Raw genomic sequence first — 19,033 nt, 5'->3', positions numbered from 1 at the left:
TAAGCAATCAAAAAAGAAAGAAACTGAGGGGCAAGCTACCCAAACCTCAGAAGAACTAACCATGAAAAGGGGTACCCAATCCTAAATGCCCACATATCAAACACAAAAACAACAAAAGCAAAAGACAAAGGAAAAATCAGGAATTTATAAAGGGGCCATGAAGAAAAAGGATCTGAGAAAAATCAAAGAAGTAGCGTACCTTGAAAAGCGGAACAGTCGAGGCCAGAGAAATTCATCGCCGGAGCAAGGTTGAAGTCGCCGAAGCAGAATCGGAATAATCGCAGAAACAAGCAAGAGAGACAAACACTCGGAGCAGGAAAAGAAAGAAAAATCAGAGTGAAGGAAAAAGAAAAGTTTTTGAAACCAAAAATCCAAGGAAACTGAAAAGTAGCGGGAAACCCAAGGGTCATGCCATCAATGCCTTCAATCAGCACGTGCCACGTGGCCACATTTCATACCGCGTCGCCATCATACATTAAATTCGAAACGAAACCCCAAGCGTCACAAACAACTCAGGAAAAGAAACCTTTCACCTTCTGTAGCCCTCATGACACGTCACTGACGACCACAGAACCTAGGAGGCAACTGATGGGAGTGACGAGAACACATTACCTTGACGAATTCAATCTAGTGACGAGGTCATCCCTGGCGACGAACAGCCATCACTGACGAGGAAAGGAAAGTCATTCAATGATGCCAGCAAGTAACCTGGGCAATTACAAAACCAGCAAAACAGACCGTTGGAGCCTAATAAAAGCCCCATAATTGGGCTGGAGGCGTTACTAAAGATAGGCATTAACACCCCAACGGCTAGCAGTCAAGATCACATATATAAAGTCCTCACATCGGCAGCATAAGGTACATACATACTGATACTCTAAGAAAATATCTATTACTTTCGAGTTTGGCGAATTGCTTTATTGTTCTAACTTTGGCATCGGAGGCGTTGTGGCAGGCACCACGCCGATGACCCCTTTTTGAGGATACATTGGTGCTGACGGGAAGTTCCATCTGCCTACTTCGACTAACGAATTTACACTTCATCAATGCTAATTTTTTTTTTTTCCGGGTTTCTTAAACACATAACTATACTCACAACATGCAACTCTTATCATGGATTATAGGAACCTCTTCAGTCAGATATTGTAAAAGATGAGTTATTGCTTCCATGAGGCAAACCAATTTACTTACGCCATGGCAAGAGAAAGACCAGATATATAAGTTAGGATTTGAAGTTTTTCGTAGTCCACATGTGCATATTTGTATTTTACTTTTGTATGATAAAATGGATTTGTATTATGAGAAGCGATATTCTCCTAATGAGCTACTTCTGGCTAATTAATGAAATCATTTATTACCACAAAAAACAAAACAAAAAATTCCAAAACCAAAACCCTCTTAGCCTTAGGGTCATGCGAAAGGACAGGCTGGTCGACCTTGATCTTGTTAGTTATGTCATTATCATCGTGTTATTAAATTGCTCGAAACAAAAAGTGACAAATGATGCTTTTTTATATAAGAAACCCGCGTAATCACATCTTAAATTCTTTCCCACAAAAAGAGGGAAAAAAGGTCAACCCAGGGACAACTTTTCAATCAAATCAAATTAAACAAATCCAACAATCTTGACCTCCCTGGCCGCCCTGCTTTTTCAATAATTCAACTTAGTTCACTCAATTACCCCTCTAATTACAGATTATTATTGTGCTGCCCTTTTTATATAAAAATAAATAAAAAATAAAATTATTCTTTATTTAAATTCTACGAGTCTACGACCTTGTATCATATTCCCCTTCAATCGTGTGTGGTTATGTAAGGAGAGAAAATAAATATGACAATTCTGATGGTTAGATTAAACTTCAACTTATTGGTATTGTTTTTCCTCGAATCTAATTATAGGTTTAACGCACAAATAAAACAGGCTGAAATAATTATTGATAGGTAAAGGGCTAGCTCAGTCTTGGTCTCGTAAAGAGGAGAGCTGTAAGTTCAATTCAATGAGTAATTTGTGGTTCATTATGGGCCAGTTTTTCTTCTTTCTGCTAGTGCCTTTCGTCCCCAAGTCATCTTCACGTGCTTCTTCCTTGTTATTTATTTGTCATCCTTTGCATAACTTCTTTGTGCCCTGTAAATGTCAAATGGGAATAGTGCTGCACTTTCCTTTTCTTTTGATAATGTGAATCTTGGATAAGATGTTAAATCAGCTCTAAATCAAGTCAATTCCGACTAGAAAATTGGGTACCAATTATTTAACTAGTACACATCATCCCATATTCCACATTGGTCTAAGTGTCAGTCAATATGTAAAATAAAGTGTTTTTGTTTTTTACTCAATTTTTTCTATTACTTTATTCACATATGATTTTCTTTTTCAATATGAATGTACCTTCTTTTATATAAATATTAGTACATATTGCTTATTGTATGCAAGCCTACACACACATTTTGCATTGAAATTGTTATTTCAAGTCACTCTCTCAGTTCAAAAAGTTTTGAACCGAAGTCGTTGGAAAAATTGTATATTTGTTTGTGTGCAATAAGCGGTGTGAAATAAACACCATCCACAATTATGCTTTAAGGGTGACAGCCGACAGGGATGTGGTATGTGTAATTTGTCCTATGCAATTATGTATTTCACCCATTCGTCCCAGTGAACTCCATGGACACTGTTTATCAGTCAAAAAGTTACTGTGTGGGGGCAATTTTGATAATGGAAAACAACTCTGTAAGTCAGTTTCGCGGAAAGAAAACAAAATCCGAGCTTCACCAGCAGACGTATGGAAACTGCATGATTAGCTACCACTGTACTCTTTCTAGATAAGTACAAGATTCTAACCAATTTAGATTTGATTACAAGGGTATGCAAAAGAAAAATATGAGAAAAACCATCATCATTACTTGGTCTATAAATTACATGCTACTTCCTACCATTTTCTCATTCTACACATTTGTACTTTTCTCATGCGTTTTGTTTTGCTCCGCTAGAGATACCATATCCTTTAGCAGATTGGTTAGTGATGATACAAGCAATACTCTCATTTCAGCAGGAGAAAATTTTGAACTGGGATTTTTCACTCCTAGTGGAAGCTCTGACAATAGAAGATATGTTGGAATATGGTATTACAGGTCGAATCCACAAACTGTTGTGTGGGTTGCCAATCGAGACAGCCCAGTTTTAGGTACTGATGGTGTTTTTGCCATTGTGGAAGATGGAAATCTAAAGGTATTGGATGCAAGTGGCAAGCCTTACTGGTGGACAAACATGGAGACATCATCACCTATGTACAGGACAGCAAAGCTAATGGATACTGGGAACTTGGTTGTGAGCCATGTGGAACAAGAAAATCTCACAGAGAGAGTTGTGTGGCAGAGTTTTGAAAACCCAACTGATACATTTATTCCAGGCATGAAAATGGATGCAAGTTTAGCATTGACTTCGTGGAAAAGTTATGATGATCCAGCACCTGGGAACTTCACTTTTCGGCAAGATCAAGAAGAAGTGAACCAGTTCATCATCTGGAAAAGGTCTTTAAGGTACTGGAAAAGTGGAGTTTCAGGTAAGATTATTAGTTCTGATCAGATGACATCTGCTATATTTTACTTGCTATCCAACTTTACCTCGAATTTAGTCCACAATGAGTCTTATATGCCATATCTTGCATCACCATTATACAGTGATACGAGGCTAGTAATGAATTTTTCGGGCCAACTTCAGTATTTGAAGTGGGATACTGAGAGGATTTGGTCATTGATTTGGGCAGAGCCCAGGGACAGATGCAGTGTTTACAATGCTTGTGGAAATTTCGCTAGTTGTAACAGTAAGAATGACATAATGTGCAATTGTTTGCCTGGTTTCAAGCCTAGCTTGCTGGAGAGCTGGAATAGAGGAGATTTTTCAGGAGGCTGCACCAGAAAGTCAATATTATGTGGCAAAAATACTGAGAGTGACATTTTCTTAAGCTTAGAGATGATGAAAGTTGGAAATCCAGACACTCAATTTAATGCCAAAAATGATATGGAATGCAAAATAGAGTGCCTTGACAATTGCCGCTGCCAGGCTTATTCTTATGAAGTATCGAATATCACACGGCGGGGTGGCACTGGCAGTTCTGTATGCTGGATATGGTCAGAGGACCTCAACAATCTTCAGGAGGAGTATGACAGTGGCCAAAATCTTTTTGTACGAGTAGCAATTTCTGATACAGGTAACACTTTTTCCATATCTGTAAATGTTTCATGAATGAAAGTTCATGATTGCCAAATATACATTTTAGCTGATGTAATTAAGGTATATTTGAAGATTAGAAAGTCACTGATATAGGAACTGCTATAAATTAGATCTCTTAGGCTTAGATTTTTGCTTTGTTGTTTCCATTGAGTTCAGAGGATGTCTGAAAACCAGGGGTGATCCTCCACTCCTAATGACAGAAGGAAGGCTAATTAGTCCTTCCAAACACTGGAGTTATTGGCATTAAGTTAGTTCACCACAAGCCGTGTCTAAACCACTAAACTTTTAGTAAATATATCAGGCTAAGGTTGTTCTTACCCAGTTGAGTAATTCGTTTGGTTCCTAGGAATGTTCCAATTCATTTAGCTGAAAAATATGACCAAATAGATTGTGTAATTATGATCAATTGATAGTTATTAGGTTTTGAATTGACAGGACTTAAATAGGCCAAATCAGCTGAAATGGGCTCCAGCCTCATATAACATCACCTTAGAACTTATGATCTATATATCAATGATATGTTTCCTAGATTCAGTCAGATTTATATTAAAGAATCCATAGCCTTATGCTTGTATTATACGCTTGACAAGTGAAACACATCACCAATATGGTCAATCTTTAAATAGCAATTGAGCCAAAGCTTGCTGGTTAGTGTTTCTGAATTCTAAAGTTCTAATTTTGCAGAATCAACTACTAGAAATTGTGAAACTTGTGGCACAAACATGATTCCCTATCCCCTTAGCACTGGACCTAAATGTGGTGATCCAATGTACTTCAATTTTCACTGCAACATCACCACAGGCCAAGTTAGCTTTGAGGCACCTGGTGGCACCTACCGTGTCACAAATATCTATCCAGAAAAGAGAAAGTTCATCATCCAAATAAAAGACGCAAATAATTGTGGGGATAGGAGCTTACAAGACAAAATTCTGCAGCTCAACCAGTCATCACCATTTAAAGCGATCAGCTGGTGCAATTTTGGGCAGGCCAACTTTAGTTCTGACTTATCATTTAAAGGTGAAGATGAATTTGAGATTGGTTGGGATCCACCACCAGAGCCAACTTGTTCTTCACCTACAGACTGCAAGGACTGGCCAAATTCAACTTGCAATTCTACTGGAGATGGGAAGAGAAGTTGCCTTTGCAAATCAAACTTTGTATGGGATAGTTTGAGCTTGAATTGTACTCAAGGTAAGGATATGTTACTGGGCAAAAGTATGCAATGTTCATTATTTGTTTTTTTGGATAGAATGAATTAGGTCAATGCTGCTAAGGTTAGTGTTATTGCCAATATGGATTTTGTTGGGCAAAGATTGAATAAAAGTGAGACGTTCATTTTCATTCTTGCAGCTGGCGATTTCAACCAAACAGATGGACATTCAACAGGAAAGTTGCCCCTATCACTGATTATTGCAATAGCTTTTGCAAGTGTAATTGTCCTAATTATTCTCTCAACTACTATTATTTGTATCTATTTTTGGAGAAGAAGGATCGGCACAAGACAAGGTAAACTAGTAACCATTAACCATTGCTTATTTTACCCAAAATTGCCTAAATTCAAGTCTTCTTTAATATGACTTGCCCACAAATGAGTAATTCAGTTGATATATTCGAAATCAGAAAATGGAGAAATTGCTCTGAAAAGTCCTGTGTTTCATGTATACGACAATGAAAGACGTGTCAAAGACTTCATTGAATCAGGCCGGTTCAAAGAAAATGATGCAAAAGGCATAGATGTACCATTTTTTGATTTGGAAAGCATACTAGCTGCCACAGATTGCTTCTCGAGTGCAAATAAGCTTGGACAAGGGGGATTTGGTCCTGTTTACAAGGTAATGATTCATTTCTTTACACTTTGTTGAATTGAGTTGCACCTTTTTCTTAGTTAACAATGAAAGGTGTATTTTGAACTCCAAAATCAGGGTAAATTTCCAGGAGGACAAGAAATTGCTGTAAAGAGGCTCTCAAGTGGTTCTGGGCAAGGTCTAGAAGAATTTAAAAATGAGGTTGTGCTGATTGCCAAACTCCAACATCGGAATTTGGTTAGACTTTTGGGCTATTGTGTCAAAGGAGATGAAAAGATGTTACTCTATGAATATATGCCCAACAAAAGCTTAGACTTCTTTATATTTGGTTAGTCTCTACATTGAATTTCTAATGCATTTTATCACAAGGTATAGTATCCTTATAAAATAAAAGATTGCCTAAAATAGTGATTAAAGGCTAACTAATAATGTTATGTACTTGGGATAAAAAAATCTTGATCTTCTAAGATCAAAAGCTATGCAAGTTATTGGATTGGGACATGCGGTTCAAGATCATTTTGGGAATTGCTCGTGGGCTTCTATATCTTCATCAAGATTCTAGATTGAGGATTATTCATAGAGATTTGAAAACAAGCAATATTCTACTAGATGAGGAGATGAACCCCAAAATCTCTGACTTTGGGTTGGCAAGGATTTTTGGAGGCAAAGAAACTGCAAGAAACACCAACAGAGTAGTGGGAACGTAGTAAGTTTGTGTAGAGATTAATTTAATGTAGATTGTATAATCAAATCCTGCTATCTCAAACTCTATCACATTATTCAATCCTCCAGCTTTCTTTGAGAAAAAACCATTTGGTCACCTACCTGATTCACTGATTATTTATACTTTTTAATGCAGTGGTTATATGTCTCCAGAATATGCCTTAGATGGGTTTTTTTCAGTGAAGTCAGATGTTTTTAGCTTTGGTGTTGTTGTGCTTGAGATTATTAGTGGGAAAAGGAATACAGGATTTTATCAACCTGAACATGCTTTGAGTCTTCTAGGCTATGTAAGTTTGCTGAATTTTTTTCATACCCATCAACCTTTTGGTCATCCTCTCTACTTCATAACACTTTCACTCTTGAATCGATCCCAGGCATGGCATTCGTGGAAAGAAGAGAAGGCACTGGATTTAATAGACCAGACACTATGCGAAAGTTGCAATACAGATGAATACTTGAAGTGCGTAAATGTTGGGCTGCTATGCGTACAAGAAGATCCAAGTGATCGTCCAACCATGTCTAATGTTGTTTTCATGCTTGGCAGTGAAACCGCAACTCTTCCAACCCCTAAACAACCAGCTTTTATTGTTAGGCGATTGCCTTCTAGCAGAGCTACTTCTTCTAGTAAACCTGAAACGTTCTCTAATAATGAGTTAACAGTCACTTTGGAAGGTGGGCGATAGTTCTTGAGGTTCAATTTCTAGCTAGTCTTGTACTTCTCTCCATTCATCAATGTTATAAAGTTTCAACTTTCAAGTGCATTTCATGTGTAATTTTTTGTTATAGGGATATACCCTATTGAAATATATGATTGATGGAACGTTCTTCCATCCACAACTTGAGAGACTTTATAAGTTATTTTAAGGCACCTTTTCTATTCTAAGTTTTACCCTTAATATTGTCACTGTTTCCTAAATACTAGAGCACCGTGTAATGTATCGAGCTTTGAGTCATCTAGCTTTGATTTTGAAATCAAAAGTAGGGTCCTTGATTATGTGAACTTTCCCAGTTTTCCTAGAAGGAAAAAGTTTTCTCAAGTACTAAGTCAAGCATGACAGCTGGAATGCTTTATGAAAAAAATAAAATAAATCTAATTTGGATCCCAACTTACAATTTAATGGATTAAGTGTTGCTTAAGTCCAGAGTTAGCAATCTAATAATAGTGTGTGTAACCACATTAAACAAAGAATTTCTGCCAGTATGGGGCAAGGCAAAACATAGATATAACTTCATATACACACATATAAGCATGCATGAATACAGTGGTAAACCCTCCTTAGGACCATGTATGCATGTGACCACATTCTGTTGGTCAAAATTGACGAAACTATGATGGAGTGGTCAATTTCACAAATATAAAAATATCAAGAAATTATAAGGAAAAATTGAAAACTCAGAATTCAGTTTGCGACTGACCGAAACCCAAGGGTGGTTTTGTATTTTGGCATTGTCTTGGGGTGTTTTCCTGGGCCACGATAAAATTTTAAAATAATATATAATTTCAACAGGAAATTATGTAACCAATACATACATAATTTAGAAAAGAATTTAAGTGCCCGTTTGGTTCAGCATTTGAAGCCCAAAAAGCGCTTTTTCAAAAAAGCTCAACCCAGTTTTGCGTTTGGTAAGCTCAAAACGCAACTTTTTTATAAAAGTTGCGTTTTGAACTTTTAGAAAAAACTGAAGGCAAAACGCGGAAGGAAAATGGTGAGGCAACGGTCCATAAATGAAAACGCGCACTGCGCGTTTTGATAGTTACCGTTGCTAATGATGAAATTCCAGAAATACCCATGAACAAACACAGAACAAACACTACAGAACAAACACTACAAATCATAACAATAAACAATCTTTCTCTCAAACAAATCAGATTACCAGAATACAAACTCAAAAACACAGTTTTAAAATTAATCAAATCATAACAATAAAAGCAAAAAAAAAAAAAAAAAAAAAAAAAAAAAAAAGATAAAGGACAGAAGCTTGCTGACCCATCTGGACTGGGTTGGGGACGAAGATGAGCAATAGCATGAGATGAGAGCCCCTTGAAATGTTCTTAAATGACAGGGAAAATGAAATCTTTTTCTTATCGGAGAGAGTTTTGGAATCAAGTTAAAAAAGGAAAAAAAAAAAAAAAAAAAAAAAAAAAAAAAAACAAAGACGAGACGGAGCTGGAGAAAGAAGACCTCCTGGAATGTTCTGATGAATGAGGAGAATGAGAGAGAAAAGGAGAGTTAAAAAGAGGGGTAGAGATAGTGGAGAACGTGTGGAGGAGAAAAAAAAGAAAAAAAATAAAACTAAACGTGTGGTTGGTAACTTGGTATGGGTGAACGTGAAATGGAAAAAGAAAAAATAATATAAAAAATAAAAAAATTCAAATTGAGAAATACTACAGTAATATTTTCACAATATTTTCACAATAAATTTTAAGTAACAGATTATTATTAGTTAATATTGGTTAGTAAAAAAATAATTTCAGTTGTGGGTTCAAATTAGAACTAGTAACAATTTTCCACATAAATTTTATTGTGAAAATATTGCAAAAAATGTTGTAAACGTAACACTTCTAATAATAAATTTTACACAGTAATTTGTTATTGGTTCTCATTTGAACCTACTAATGACATTATTATTTTTCTTATCTACCATTAACAACTTGTCATATAGACTTTATTGTGAAATTTTTGTAAAAATATTGTGTCCATAATTTGCATTAAGAGAGATAATTAAAACAAAAAATTCACTTATATATATATCTTGTCCTTTTTAGTAATTTATAACTCAAACATCCACTTTTATAAGTGCTAGCCAAACACTCAGCTTTTTCAAAAAGCACTTTTTAACAGTTTTTACCAAACACTCAGCTTTTTAAAAATGCACTTTTTCATTATGCACTTTTTAAAAACTCCACTTTTTTCATTATGCACTTTTACAAAAAGCTGAACCAAACTCACCCTAATAAGTGTTATATCATAGTTTACCCCCAAAAAAAGTGTTATATCATATGTTTAAATATCATTATGATTTTTCTAAAAAAAAAAAAATATATATATATATATATATATCATTATGATTATTTTTATTATTATTTTTCTATTTTATTAATTCATTATCTTCAAAGTATTTTTTTATGAATTTCTCATTAATTTATGAGATTTTGATCTAATGTTTTTGTTATATTTTTTATATTGTTAGTAACATATTTATCAAGGGGTCCTATTAGAAATTCTATTGATTTTTTTATTCTTCTCTCTTTATGTTTTTATTTTCAAATAACAAGTTTTAAATTTTAAATTTTTTAAATATCCTAGTAGACATTTATAATTTTTTTAAAATAAATTACAAACATAATAAACACTATTTATAATATAAAAATATATTTTAAAAATATAATAAAATTCAAAATTGTGGACAATATATTCTAGTTTAACAAAAACACTTAGCACAAAACTTAATGAATCAATACTGACTGATTATGGTATTTAAAACTCAATGTTACAATTCTCAAATTATGGTGTTTAAAACATGTATTTTAAGAACTTATCCATATCAATTTTTAGGTTTCAAGTAACATTGTTGAGTGGCTTTTTTTGTAAATAAGTTGAAAATAGTGGGACCCACTTGAGAAGACCAAACATAATGAAATTCTCTCTCATGCTTTAATCTCTTTCTTTTTCTCCCATGCTTCCACCTCTTTCACACCTTTTGTTGTTCTCTCTTCTTCTTTTTTCTTCTTTTTTTTACTCTCTCCTTAAATATAATAATATACTTTTATTGTACAACTCAATGAGTCATCACTTTTTTTAATTAAAAAAAAAAACATACACATTCCGAACACATGAACACATTTTTTCACATTTTAAAATATGTTATTTCAAACAAGATGCCAAACACATTGTTGAGGTACAATTTTTTCACTCATGCCACATGTCTCCCAATCCTATTTAATCACATTTATTTATTCACCAAAAAATACCAAAATATCACCCATAAATTATTTTGGGCCTCTATGAATATTTCTTATTCCATTGGCCCACAAATATTTCATATCTCATTATCTAAATTTGGTCATGATATAAACTATCACAAAAAACCCAAAAAACTCATATCTTATCAAATTTTATTATCATTATTTAGTTAAACCCAAAACGGGCCCTATAAGCCCAATGCACACATCTCATTCTATTTAAAACCCAAGAATACTTATACTTGGAAATATTTGAAAAACTCATAATTCAAGTCCATGACAAAACAATTTTATCAATGGAATTCAAATCTATAATCAAAGCCCATGGTTTAAACCCATGACAATTTTATCAATAGAATTCAAATTCCATAAGCAAAACCCATGGTTTAAACCCATGGCAATTTATTTATCGAAAACCCAATTCGCATTGGCAATATCAAAAGCTCAATTCACATTGGCAACATCATCAAAAGCTCAATTCTCATTCGTAATATTAAAAGCTCAATTCTCATTGGTAACATCAAAAACCCAATTTACATTAGCAATATCGAAAGCCCAATTCTTATTAGCAATATCGAAAGCCCAATTCTTATTAGCAATATCGAAAGCTCAATTCTCATTGGTAATATTAAAAGCCCAATTCACATTAACAATATCAAAAACCTAATTTACGTTGGCACTATTAAGAGCTCAAGCTAACTACTTGGCACTATTTTATCAAAAGCCCAAGGTTATTAATACTTGGCAAAATACTATATCATAAGTATTTCACTTAAAGTCCAATAATGAACAATATTAAGTTCTTAAACCTATTACTATAATATTACAAGCCCATGAAATCTGTGGCAATTATCGATTTTCAAAACTCATGGCAATTATCTTATAAAAGCCCATGAAAAGTTATGATTATTTATCTTACACCCATGACATTTATTTATTTCATATCATATTATAATCTCATGGAATTTATATAAGAACCCATGGTCACTATTTATCTTATATCACAACATTCATAATATTTATTTCCAAAAACTCATAATAATTATATATCCTATAAGCCCATTATGATTATCTATAGAAAAACTCATGAGAATATCACATTATTCCATTATAGTGGTTGTTACCATATTTTATTTGAAACCCATGGATATTGCATTTATTAAAACCCATGGTAAATATTATTAACAAGAAACATTGGAGGTTACTATTTAAAAGCCCCAAAGAAAATACCATTTACAAAATAATCCATGGCAAAAATTATGAGAAACTATAAAAATTGTTATTTAAAGTCCATGGAAATTAATACCCAAAACTTATCATAAATATTTATTAAAGCTTATGAATACATTTCATTTTTACTAATAACTAAAGCCCACATGGAATAAAAATCCATGACAATATATGGTATCTTTGTCCATTTTGTAGGACTTGCAATGAAAAAGCAAAAGAGTAGGCCCAAGCGGAGAGAATCACCAAGTTAGAGGCCCACCAAAGTACTCAGCCCTCATGGCCAAGCCCAACTTGAAGTCTCAGCCAAAACAGCCCATGTATGCAAACTAGCCCAGCTGGAGAACTCCCTTCAGTTCTGCATTCCACTGGAGATCACCCCAAGAAGAACCCAAGCTCTTAAACCAAATTAGGAGCTAGCCATCTATCCCATCAGCCTCTTTGCCACTGCTAATTCTAACGTGAACGGTACCAAAGGCTAGGCTGACACCTAAAAGTTAATGAGTAATAAATACCCTTCTTCTCCAAGTTTTAGTCACAACTCAAGGAAGCTATAACCAAGACATCCAAGCTCATGAAATCCTTAACTAAATAGTTTATTTTATTACTAAAAACATATATAATTGATTCATGAGCCAAGCCCATGAATCCCAAAAGGGAAAATTAGGGAAAAGTAGTTTGGAGGGCATAAAGGGGTATCCAGCGGAAGCTGCCAGCAGAAGCATCAATGGTTAACACCTAGCTTGTAATGTCAACCAACCCTCTTGAGCTCTGATCCTAGTTGCAATAAGCAAGATCTCTAATCCTCATAATTGCCCTAATTCTATTGGATGAGATCTCCAAATCCCAACATTTAATGCCTAGATTAGGAGCATCTCAGCCTCCAGTTGCATTACCTAAATAAGCAATACACTCTAAAAGCAAGTCTTACCATTTTGGATCAAATCTCAGAGGAGATATTCTGGGATTTTGCTGCTATTAGACCTGGTCACTTCTAAATTTTGCTAATCAATCCTTTAGGCTTCACTATAAAATGAACTACCATCAACTCATCAAAGGGACAAGATCTCCTCATAAAATTTCTCACCCATCATGCTATTTTCAGCTCATAAAGCAGTCCTTTAGTTCATAAATTAGCTTTTGATCCATAAATACCCATGTACACTTACCCATAAACATCTCATTCCATCTCCTCATAAAATCCCAACACCTTAAAATAGTCATAAACAGCCCATCTTTACACCATACCCAAAAATGGCTAAATACCACTTCATCCCTCTTCCATATTTCCATATATTCACTCATACTTTCCATAAAGTCATTTACATCACTTACTATACACATATATTCATCATTATGGGCATAATATGGCACATAGAGGTCTTGTTTAAACATTTGTTGCACTAAATGGACACTCTTTCTCTTTCTTCACTCCATCCTAATTTTTCCTCTTTTACTTGTAATTATGAAGCTTTTAATCCTTATTTATTGCTATTATAATGTTTTGGATACTATGGAAGTTTTTCCTCTTGTTGACTTAATAATAATGTAGAAACTATATGATTTTTAGTCATGTAAATACACTTACTAATCTGTTAGACATCTGCTGTTGGAAGTCTGTCATATTCACTGCTGAACCATTTTTCCTCATGTATACTTGTTATAATGGGCCCACTTTTATATTAACTACCTATGGAGGAAATGCATAACATTTACTATGCAAATATATTTATTAATTTTCTAGACATCTACCGCGGGACATTTCTTTTGTTTATTGTGGTGGGCTATCCGTTGTGCTAGCTTATCTTTTGCAAGAGTTATTTTTGAGGCCTTATTATAATCTTTGTTGGATGCAACCTGAACCTTGAGCAAAAATGGGCCTTCCTCGCTTCCCTGATAGCCTTTGGGCCATATTTCAAGCCCAAAGTCAAGTCTCGGTCTTGGCTTCCCAAATATCATATTAGCAACAAAAAAAAGGCCCCCAACACACATTTTTTGTATTATGAGTACTTTAAACACATGTTTTCACACTTTTTAAACCACAATTTTCGCATCATTTTGAATACCAATACTTAAACACCACTACTAAATAGGCTTAGTTACAAAAATTGAGATTTCAGACCGTTAGGAGAAGTTCATCATCAACAATGATTCAGCACACTAACAAGTTTCTTTCTTTTCTTCTTTTTAAACAACTTAAAATTTCAATTGTGTTGGATTTTTTTTTTTTTTTATCTACAATTTTGGGTTCTTGTACTCTTGTTGAGTAGTGATGAATAAGAGAAAGTATACACCAATGGATATATACAACATCTCTTTCATGTAGTGATGAATAAGAGAAAGTATACACCAATGGATATATACAACATCTCTTTCATAATAAGTGGGCTCTATTGATGTGTGAACCCACGTACTGATAAAGATATGTTGCATATACCTATAATTTTTAGGTGAATAGATCTCATAGCCCACTTATGTTTTTATTTTTTATTTTTTTTACTTTTTTGGTTTCCCTTAGAGAAATCAATTATATATTGACCTACAAATATTTTGAGCTCCTTATCTAATGGTTACCTTAAGCAAATGCCTAAATGGCCTGGGCCTGGAGCCCATCCTGTACTTAATTAAAACTGTTGATATAAAGATACACGGTGTTCCTGTAACATGGTCCAAGAATATCGATATCTCTTAACAAAAAACAATGTTAAATGGACAAGAAGCATCCTTAACGGTGTCCATCCCCTCTTCTGCCCAGTATTTCTAATGAGGAACATGATTCCATTGTTGTAATTTCTCTAGTATTTCACATTGCTATGTATACATGACAAAAACGGCAGTTCTTTCACATTGCCAATTAGAGCAGTCTAGGCATAAATATGATTTAGAATCTGAAGTTGCAAACCCTCAAGAGTCAAGACTAATAACACAAGTAATTGCCACTCACAAGGGAAGATCGACATAAACATATATAATAATAATAATAATAATGCATTCACTCTTCATTTTCAAGCAACTTTATTGTTCACCTGTGGCTTTCTGTATGCAGCGAGGAACTGTATATTACTGTGTGAACATTGGAAGTATTGTGGCTTCCACAATGGCTGCAAAATTAATGCCTTTATTTTGACTAGGCTATTTTTCCAAAAGAGATCTCCTATTTTCTACTCTTAACATGAGAGTCAAATTTATTGCCTCTTATACATTAAGGAAATTAATTACTAGTAACCCCAAAGAAACATTTATTGCCTCTTACATAAATTGTAATTCTTACTTGTACCACATCAATTAAAGCTCAGAAAATTATATTATGGATTCCTAATTGACTGTAGAATTTCAAAGTTGAATGTCGATTTTGGCCGGCTATCACATTAATTCTTTAACAATTTTCTTAATGTCCAAGGTTAAAAAGAGGATGAGGCTACGTAAACCTTAATTAATTTATCTAGTTCAGACGCAGATATGAAATATAGTGTTTTTTCTTTTCTAGAAATAAGATGAATGTGAAAGATAATATGAGAAGAGAAACTTCTAAAATGCTGTGGGAAAAAAAAGAAGTGCAGGAAGCTTCCTGCTGTGTTGACCTTGGGAGTTGTTTGACTCCGACGAAAAAAACTTGTCGACCAATTTAGAGCTAGATTTAGATTTGTACATTATAGCCATCGAAATTGTCAATGTGCTCACAAGCAATCCGTGAAAGGTCCCAATCTGAATCAGTCTATCCATGTGTTTGTAACTCGTGAATTTGTATATTAAACAATAACTGTGACTGCCAACTGGCCAAGAAATTAAAATTGTATGTGTATGGGAGGTAGCCTTACGCGTTATGGAATATGGACCACTCTAGTCTAGGCTTCATCCACATCTCTTTCTTACTTTGATTGTCTTATACTTTTATTTGGCCCTATTTTCTTTCCCAAACTGGAAATGCTTTGTAAGTTCTAATTTTGGCAGTACATGAGAGGTTCCAAAAATTTTTTTAAAAAAAAAAAAAAAAATACACATTCACACATAGCTTTCTGCAATTGAATACACTACTTTTGACTTTTGTTGTAATTTTGCTTGTTTGGGTTTAATCGATCAAAAGGAATTTTCCAAGTCAATGGAAGCTGGAATTTGGAGGTCATTTTATAAACCAAAAGTGACAGCGAGACACCCAAATTATCATCTGGCCAAAATTCGTAAGAAAGAAAAGAACAAAAGAAAAGGAAAAGAAGTTTCATGAAGAGCGCAACACGGCAACAGCCTGGTTGGGTGGTAAAATGTGTGGAGTGAGAGAAATAGGAAAAGAATCAGATTTTAAAATTCATTTTTGGTTTAATTACCATTTCAATCCTTAACTTTTGTTTCATGTTTAAAAATGGTCCCTCAAATATGTTATTTTAATCCTCAATCTTTTTATCATTAAGGTTTTTTTTTTCTTTTTTTTTCTTTTTTAGAAAGCTTTTTTTTTTTTTCTTTTTTAGAAAACTTTACAATCTATGATGTCTGCTCTTGATAATAATACTTTATCATTAAATCAAGACACCAATCGATTTTTGGTATAGATTGGGATTAAATCTCAAATCTCTTATTCAACTATTAAAGACTTTACCAATTGAACCAATTGGAACCCACATTCATACCATTAAGTAATAGATGATAAACAATGATATTAAAATAGTAACATATAAAAGTCCTCTGTTTTGTATATTTGATGCTTTATATATAAAACTCCCCTCTTTTTAGAGAGAGAGAGAGAGTATTCTAGTTTTTATCATAATAGAAAGAGGCGTCACCATTACTAACAAAATTGCATAATGCAGCTAGCAAGAAAATAGAACCTTCATTGCAATCGGGCAATGTACTAGTACCATATTTAACCATTATCATTATTATTATTATTATATAAAATGTCCTACCCAATTATCCATCTTAAAAGTTGTACTTGTACGTATGCTTGAATATTATAACAAACTTTCTTAGCGATGAAGTTCATCAATAACCTGAAGTTACTTCATGAAAGTTATCACTTTATCAGGCTATCCAATGCCTTTTTATTTTGCATCTTCCTCCAAATTTCCTATAACTTTTCTCCCATGAGTCATGAATTTTTCATGAAAGTGAACCCAGACGTGTCATATCCTCATCCTAACTCCCAGCCGACCTACACTTTTGGGCACCTTCGTAAACTTTTATGTGAACATAGTCTTTAGGTTAAAGTCAACCCAAATGCAATAGGACCCCTCCTATAACCAATACTTGGGCCAAATTAACTCTCCTAAAAGTCAAAACAAGTAGAGATCAAACTCTACTAAATAACAGTTATACCCTTCGAACAACTATCATCCAGCCAAGTTTAGAAATACTCTCATTTCCAATCATTTTTAATTGAACTATTTTTTAAACTCTTCCAAATGAGGAAGAAAAATACAACTCAATATGACCATATCACTCTAATTAAATACTCTAATTTCCTCTTATTTTTATTTGAATGTGTCACATATACTATAAATTTTATTTTTAAATGTCACATGTTTTATAATTAAATAAAATGAATGATTCAATGTAAGGAATTTATGAACTTAGCTTGGGCCCAAAACTCCGTTACAATACCATTATGATGATGCCATATATTCATTTTTGACTGTGTATCATTAACGCATCGTCACAATGGGTTCAATGAACTGAAGTCCCACAAGCCAAGTTTTACCCGAAACCTATAGCCAATACTCCGACAAAGCTGGAGTATGGTGTATGGATCAAAACCAAATTGACAAATTATACACATCCATGGGTCAAGTCAAAAACATTAAACTTTGTGAAATGACGAGCATACCCTTGACAAACTTCTGAGAAAGTGAGGGGGCAATTGCAACCTCAAAGAATCAAAACCGACCAGCAATTAACCGCTTATTCCTTTGCTGTCATCCATTGGGAAACCATACCCATGTTCCTTCCAAGAACCCCTTCTCTTCTTCTCTTTCCACATATATAAATATTGACTCAATTCCTTGCCTCATCCATAAACAATTGCATCCAAATCTTTATTTGATAATCTTTCTTTCTCTCTCTCTAAATCCCAAAAAACAATGGCAGGAGTTGGCAAAGGTGCTGTTTTTGAAGATTTGCTACCTGTTATGGCTGACAAGCTTGGTGGTGAGGGGCTGATAAGGGAGCTGTGTAATGGGTTTCAGTTGCTGATGGACAAGGACAAGGAGGTAATCACTTTGGAGAGCCTGAGGAAGAACTCTAGGCTTCTGGGTCTGCAGGACTTGAAGGAAGACGAGCTTGTGAGCATGGTTAAGGAAGGTGATTTGGACGGTGATGGTGCACTGAATCAGATGGAGTTTTGTGTGTTAATGTTCAGACTCAGCCCTGAGTTGATGGAAGAGTCTCAGTTCTGGCTTGAGGAGGCCTTGGAACAGGAGCTCAAGAATGCTAGCTAGATTTTGATCATTGCTGATTTCATATGCGACCAGGGCAGTATTTTGCAGTTACAAGGCAGAGTGAGGCAGACGACAGCATCTTGATTTTATTTGTGATTAAACTGACATTTGTAAAGTGAAACATTGCCTTGGTGTAGTGTTCCCTTTCTGACTTTTCATTGTTGTTCATGTTCTTTAGTGTTTATTCATGTTGAGATTGATTAGAAAATACAGACATTTCTTTTTCTTCTCTTTTTGAGGAATAAAATACAGACATTTATGTAAATGGCAATTGGGTATTTGAGTATCAAATAATTTATACGTAAAGTATTACAATCATGTTGCTAATCTTCTGCCTTTTTAACGAGATGGGATTATACCAATAGTGGCATTACTGGATGCCTCCTCTCCTGCAGTAATTTCACTTTCTCTAATCTTCTGAGTGAGAAGATGAAAAAAAATTGTAATTTGAGTTAGCAATTACCTACTCTAATGTTTTATTTTTAGTCCAATCGGCAGAAAGGAAATATATTATAAAGTTAATCCAATGGATCACAACATAATGTACAGAAACGTAGATCAACAAGCTTTATATTTTGTTAGTGTTATACAATTATATATGTCTATTGCATTGCGTCGAACTTGCACGCCTCTTTTGTTTTTAAGTCTGTAGCCGTTGGAA

General features: G+C 34.2%; 2 protein-coding genes across 2 annotated transcripts; both read left to right on the top strand.

Moving 5' to 3' along the window:
* Nucleotides 1–2,729: 2,729 nt before the first annotated feature.
* LOC115958414 (G-type lectin S-receptor-like serine/threonine-protein kinase At4g03230) lies at nt 2,730–7,624 on the top strand. The gene is made up of 8 exons (XM_031076833.1): nt 2,730–4,205; nt 4,913–5,419; nt 5,579–5,734; nt 5,849–6,060; nt 6,151–6,361; nt 6,502–6,739; nt 6,893–7,043; nt 7,131–7,624. The coding sequence occupies exons 1-8, from the start codon at nt 2,861–2,863 to the stop codon at nt 7,437–7,439; spliced, it is 3,129 nt and encodes a 1,042-aa protein (XP_030932693.1). The 5' UTR covers nt 2,730–2,860; the 3' UTR covers nt 7,440–7,624.
* A 10,256-nt stretch (nt 7,625–17,880) lies between these two features.
* Nucleotides 17,881–18,690, top strand: LOC115957538 (calcium-binding protein PBP1-like). Its single transcript, XM_031075810.1, has one exon. The coding sequence runs from the start codon at nt 18,016–18,018 to the stop codon at nt 18,370–18,372; it is 357 nt and encodes a 118-aa protein (XP_030931670.1). The 5' UTR covers nt 17,881–18,015; the 3' UTR covers nt 18,373–18,690.
* The last annotated feature ends 343 nt before the right edge of the window (nt 18,691–19,033 follow it).

This window comes from Quercus lobata, chromosome 8 (assembly GCF_001633185.2).
Source record: "Quercus lobata isolate SW786 chromosome 8, ValleyOak3.0 Primary Assembly, whole genome shotgun sequence".
Taxonomy (NCBI): Eukaryota; Viridiplantae; Streptophyta; class Magnoliopsida; order Fagales; family Fagaceae; genus Quercus; species Quercus lobata.
Note: the sequence above shows the minus strand (reverse complement) of the source record. Positions and strands in the feature narration are given on the sequence as shown.

What these genes read in the sequence shown, in the direction of transcription:
- LOC115958414 (XM_031076833.1), top strand. Translation starts at nt 2,861, where the DNA reads ATGCAAAAGAAAAATATGAGAAAAACCATCATCATTACTTGGTCTATA. An exon ending in GAGCTTGAATTGTACTCAAG is followed by an intron (nt 5,420 to 5,578) that starts GTAAGGATATGT and finishes TCATTCTTGCAG; the next exon opens with CTGGCGATTTCAACCAAACA. An exon ending in CTTAGACTTCTTTATATTTG is followed by an intron (nt 6,362 to 6,501) that starts GTTAGTCTCTAC and finishes TGATCTTCTAAG; the next exon opens with ATCAAAAGCTATGCAAGTTA.
- LOC115957538 (XM_031075810.1), top strand. Translation starts at nt 18,016, where the DNA reads ATGGCAGGAGTTGGCAAAGGTGCTGTTTTTGAAGATTTGCTACCTGTT.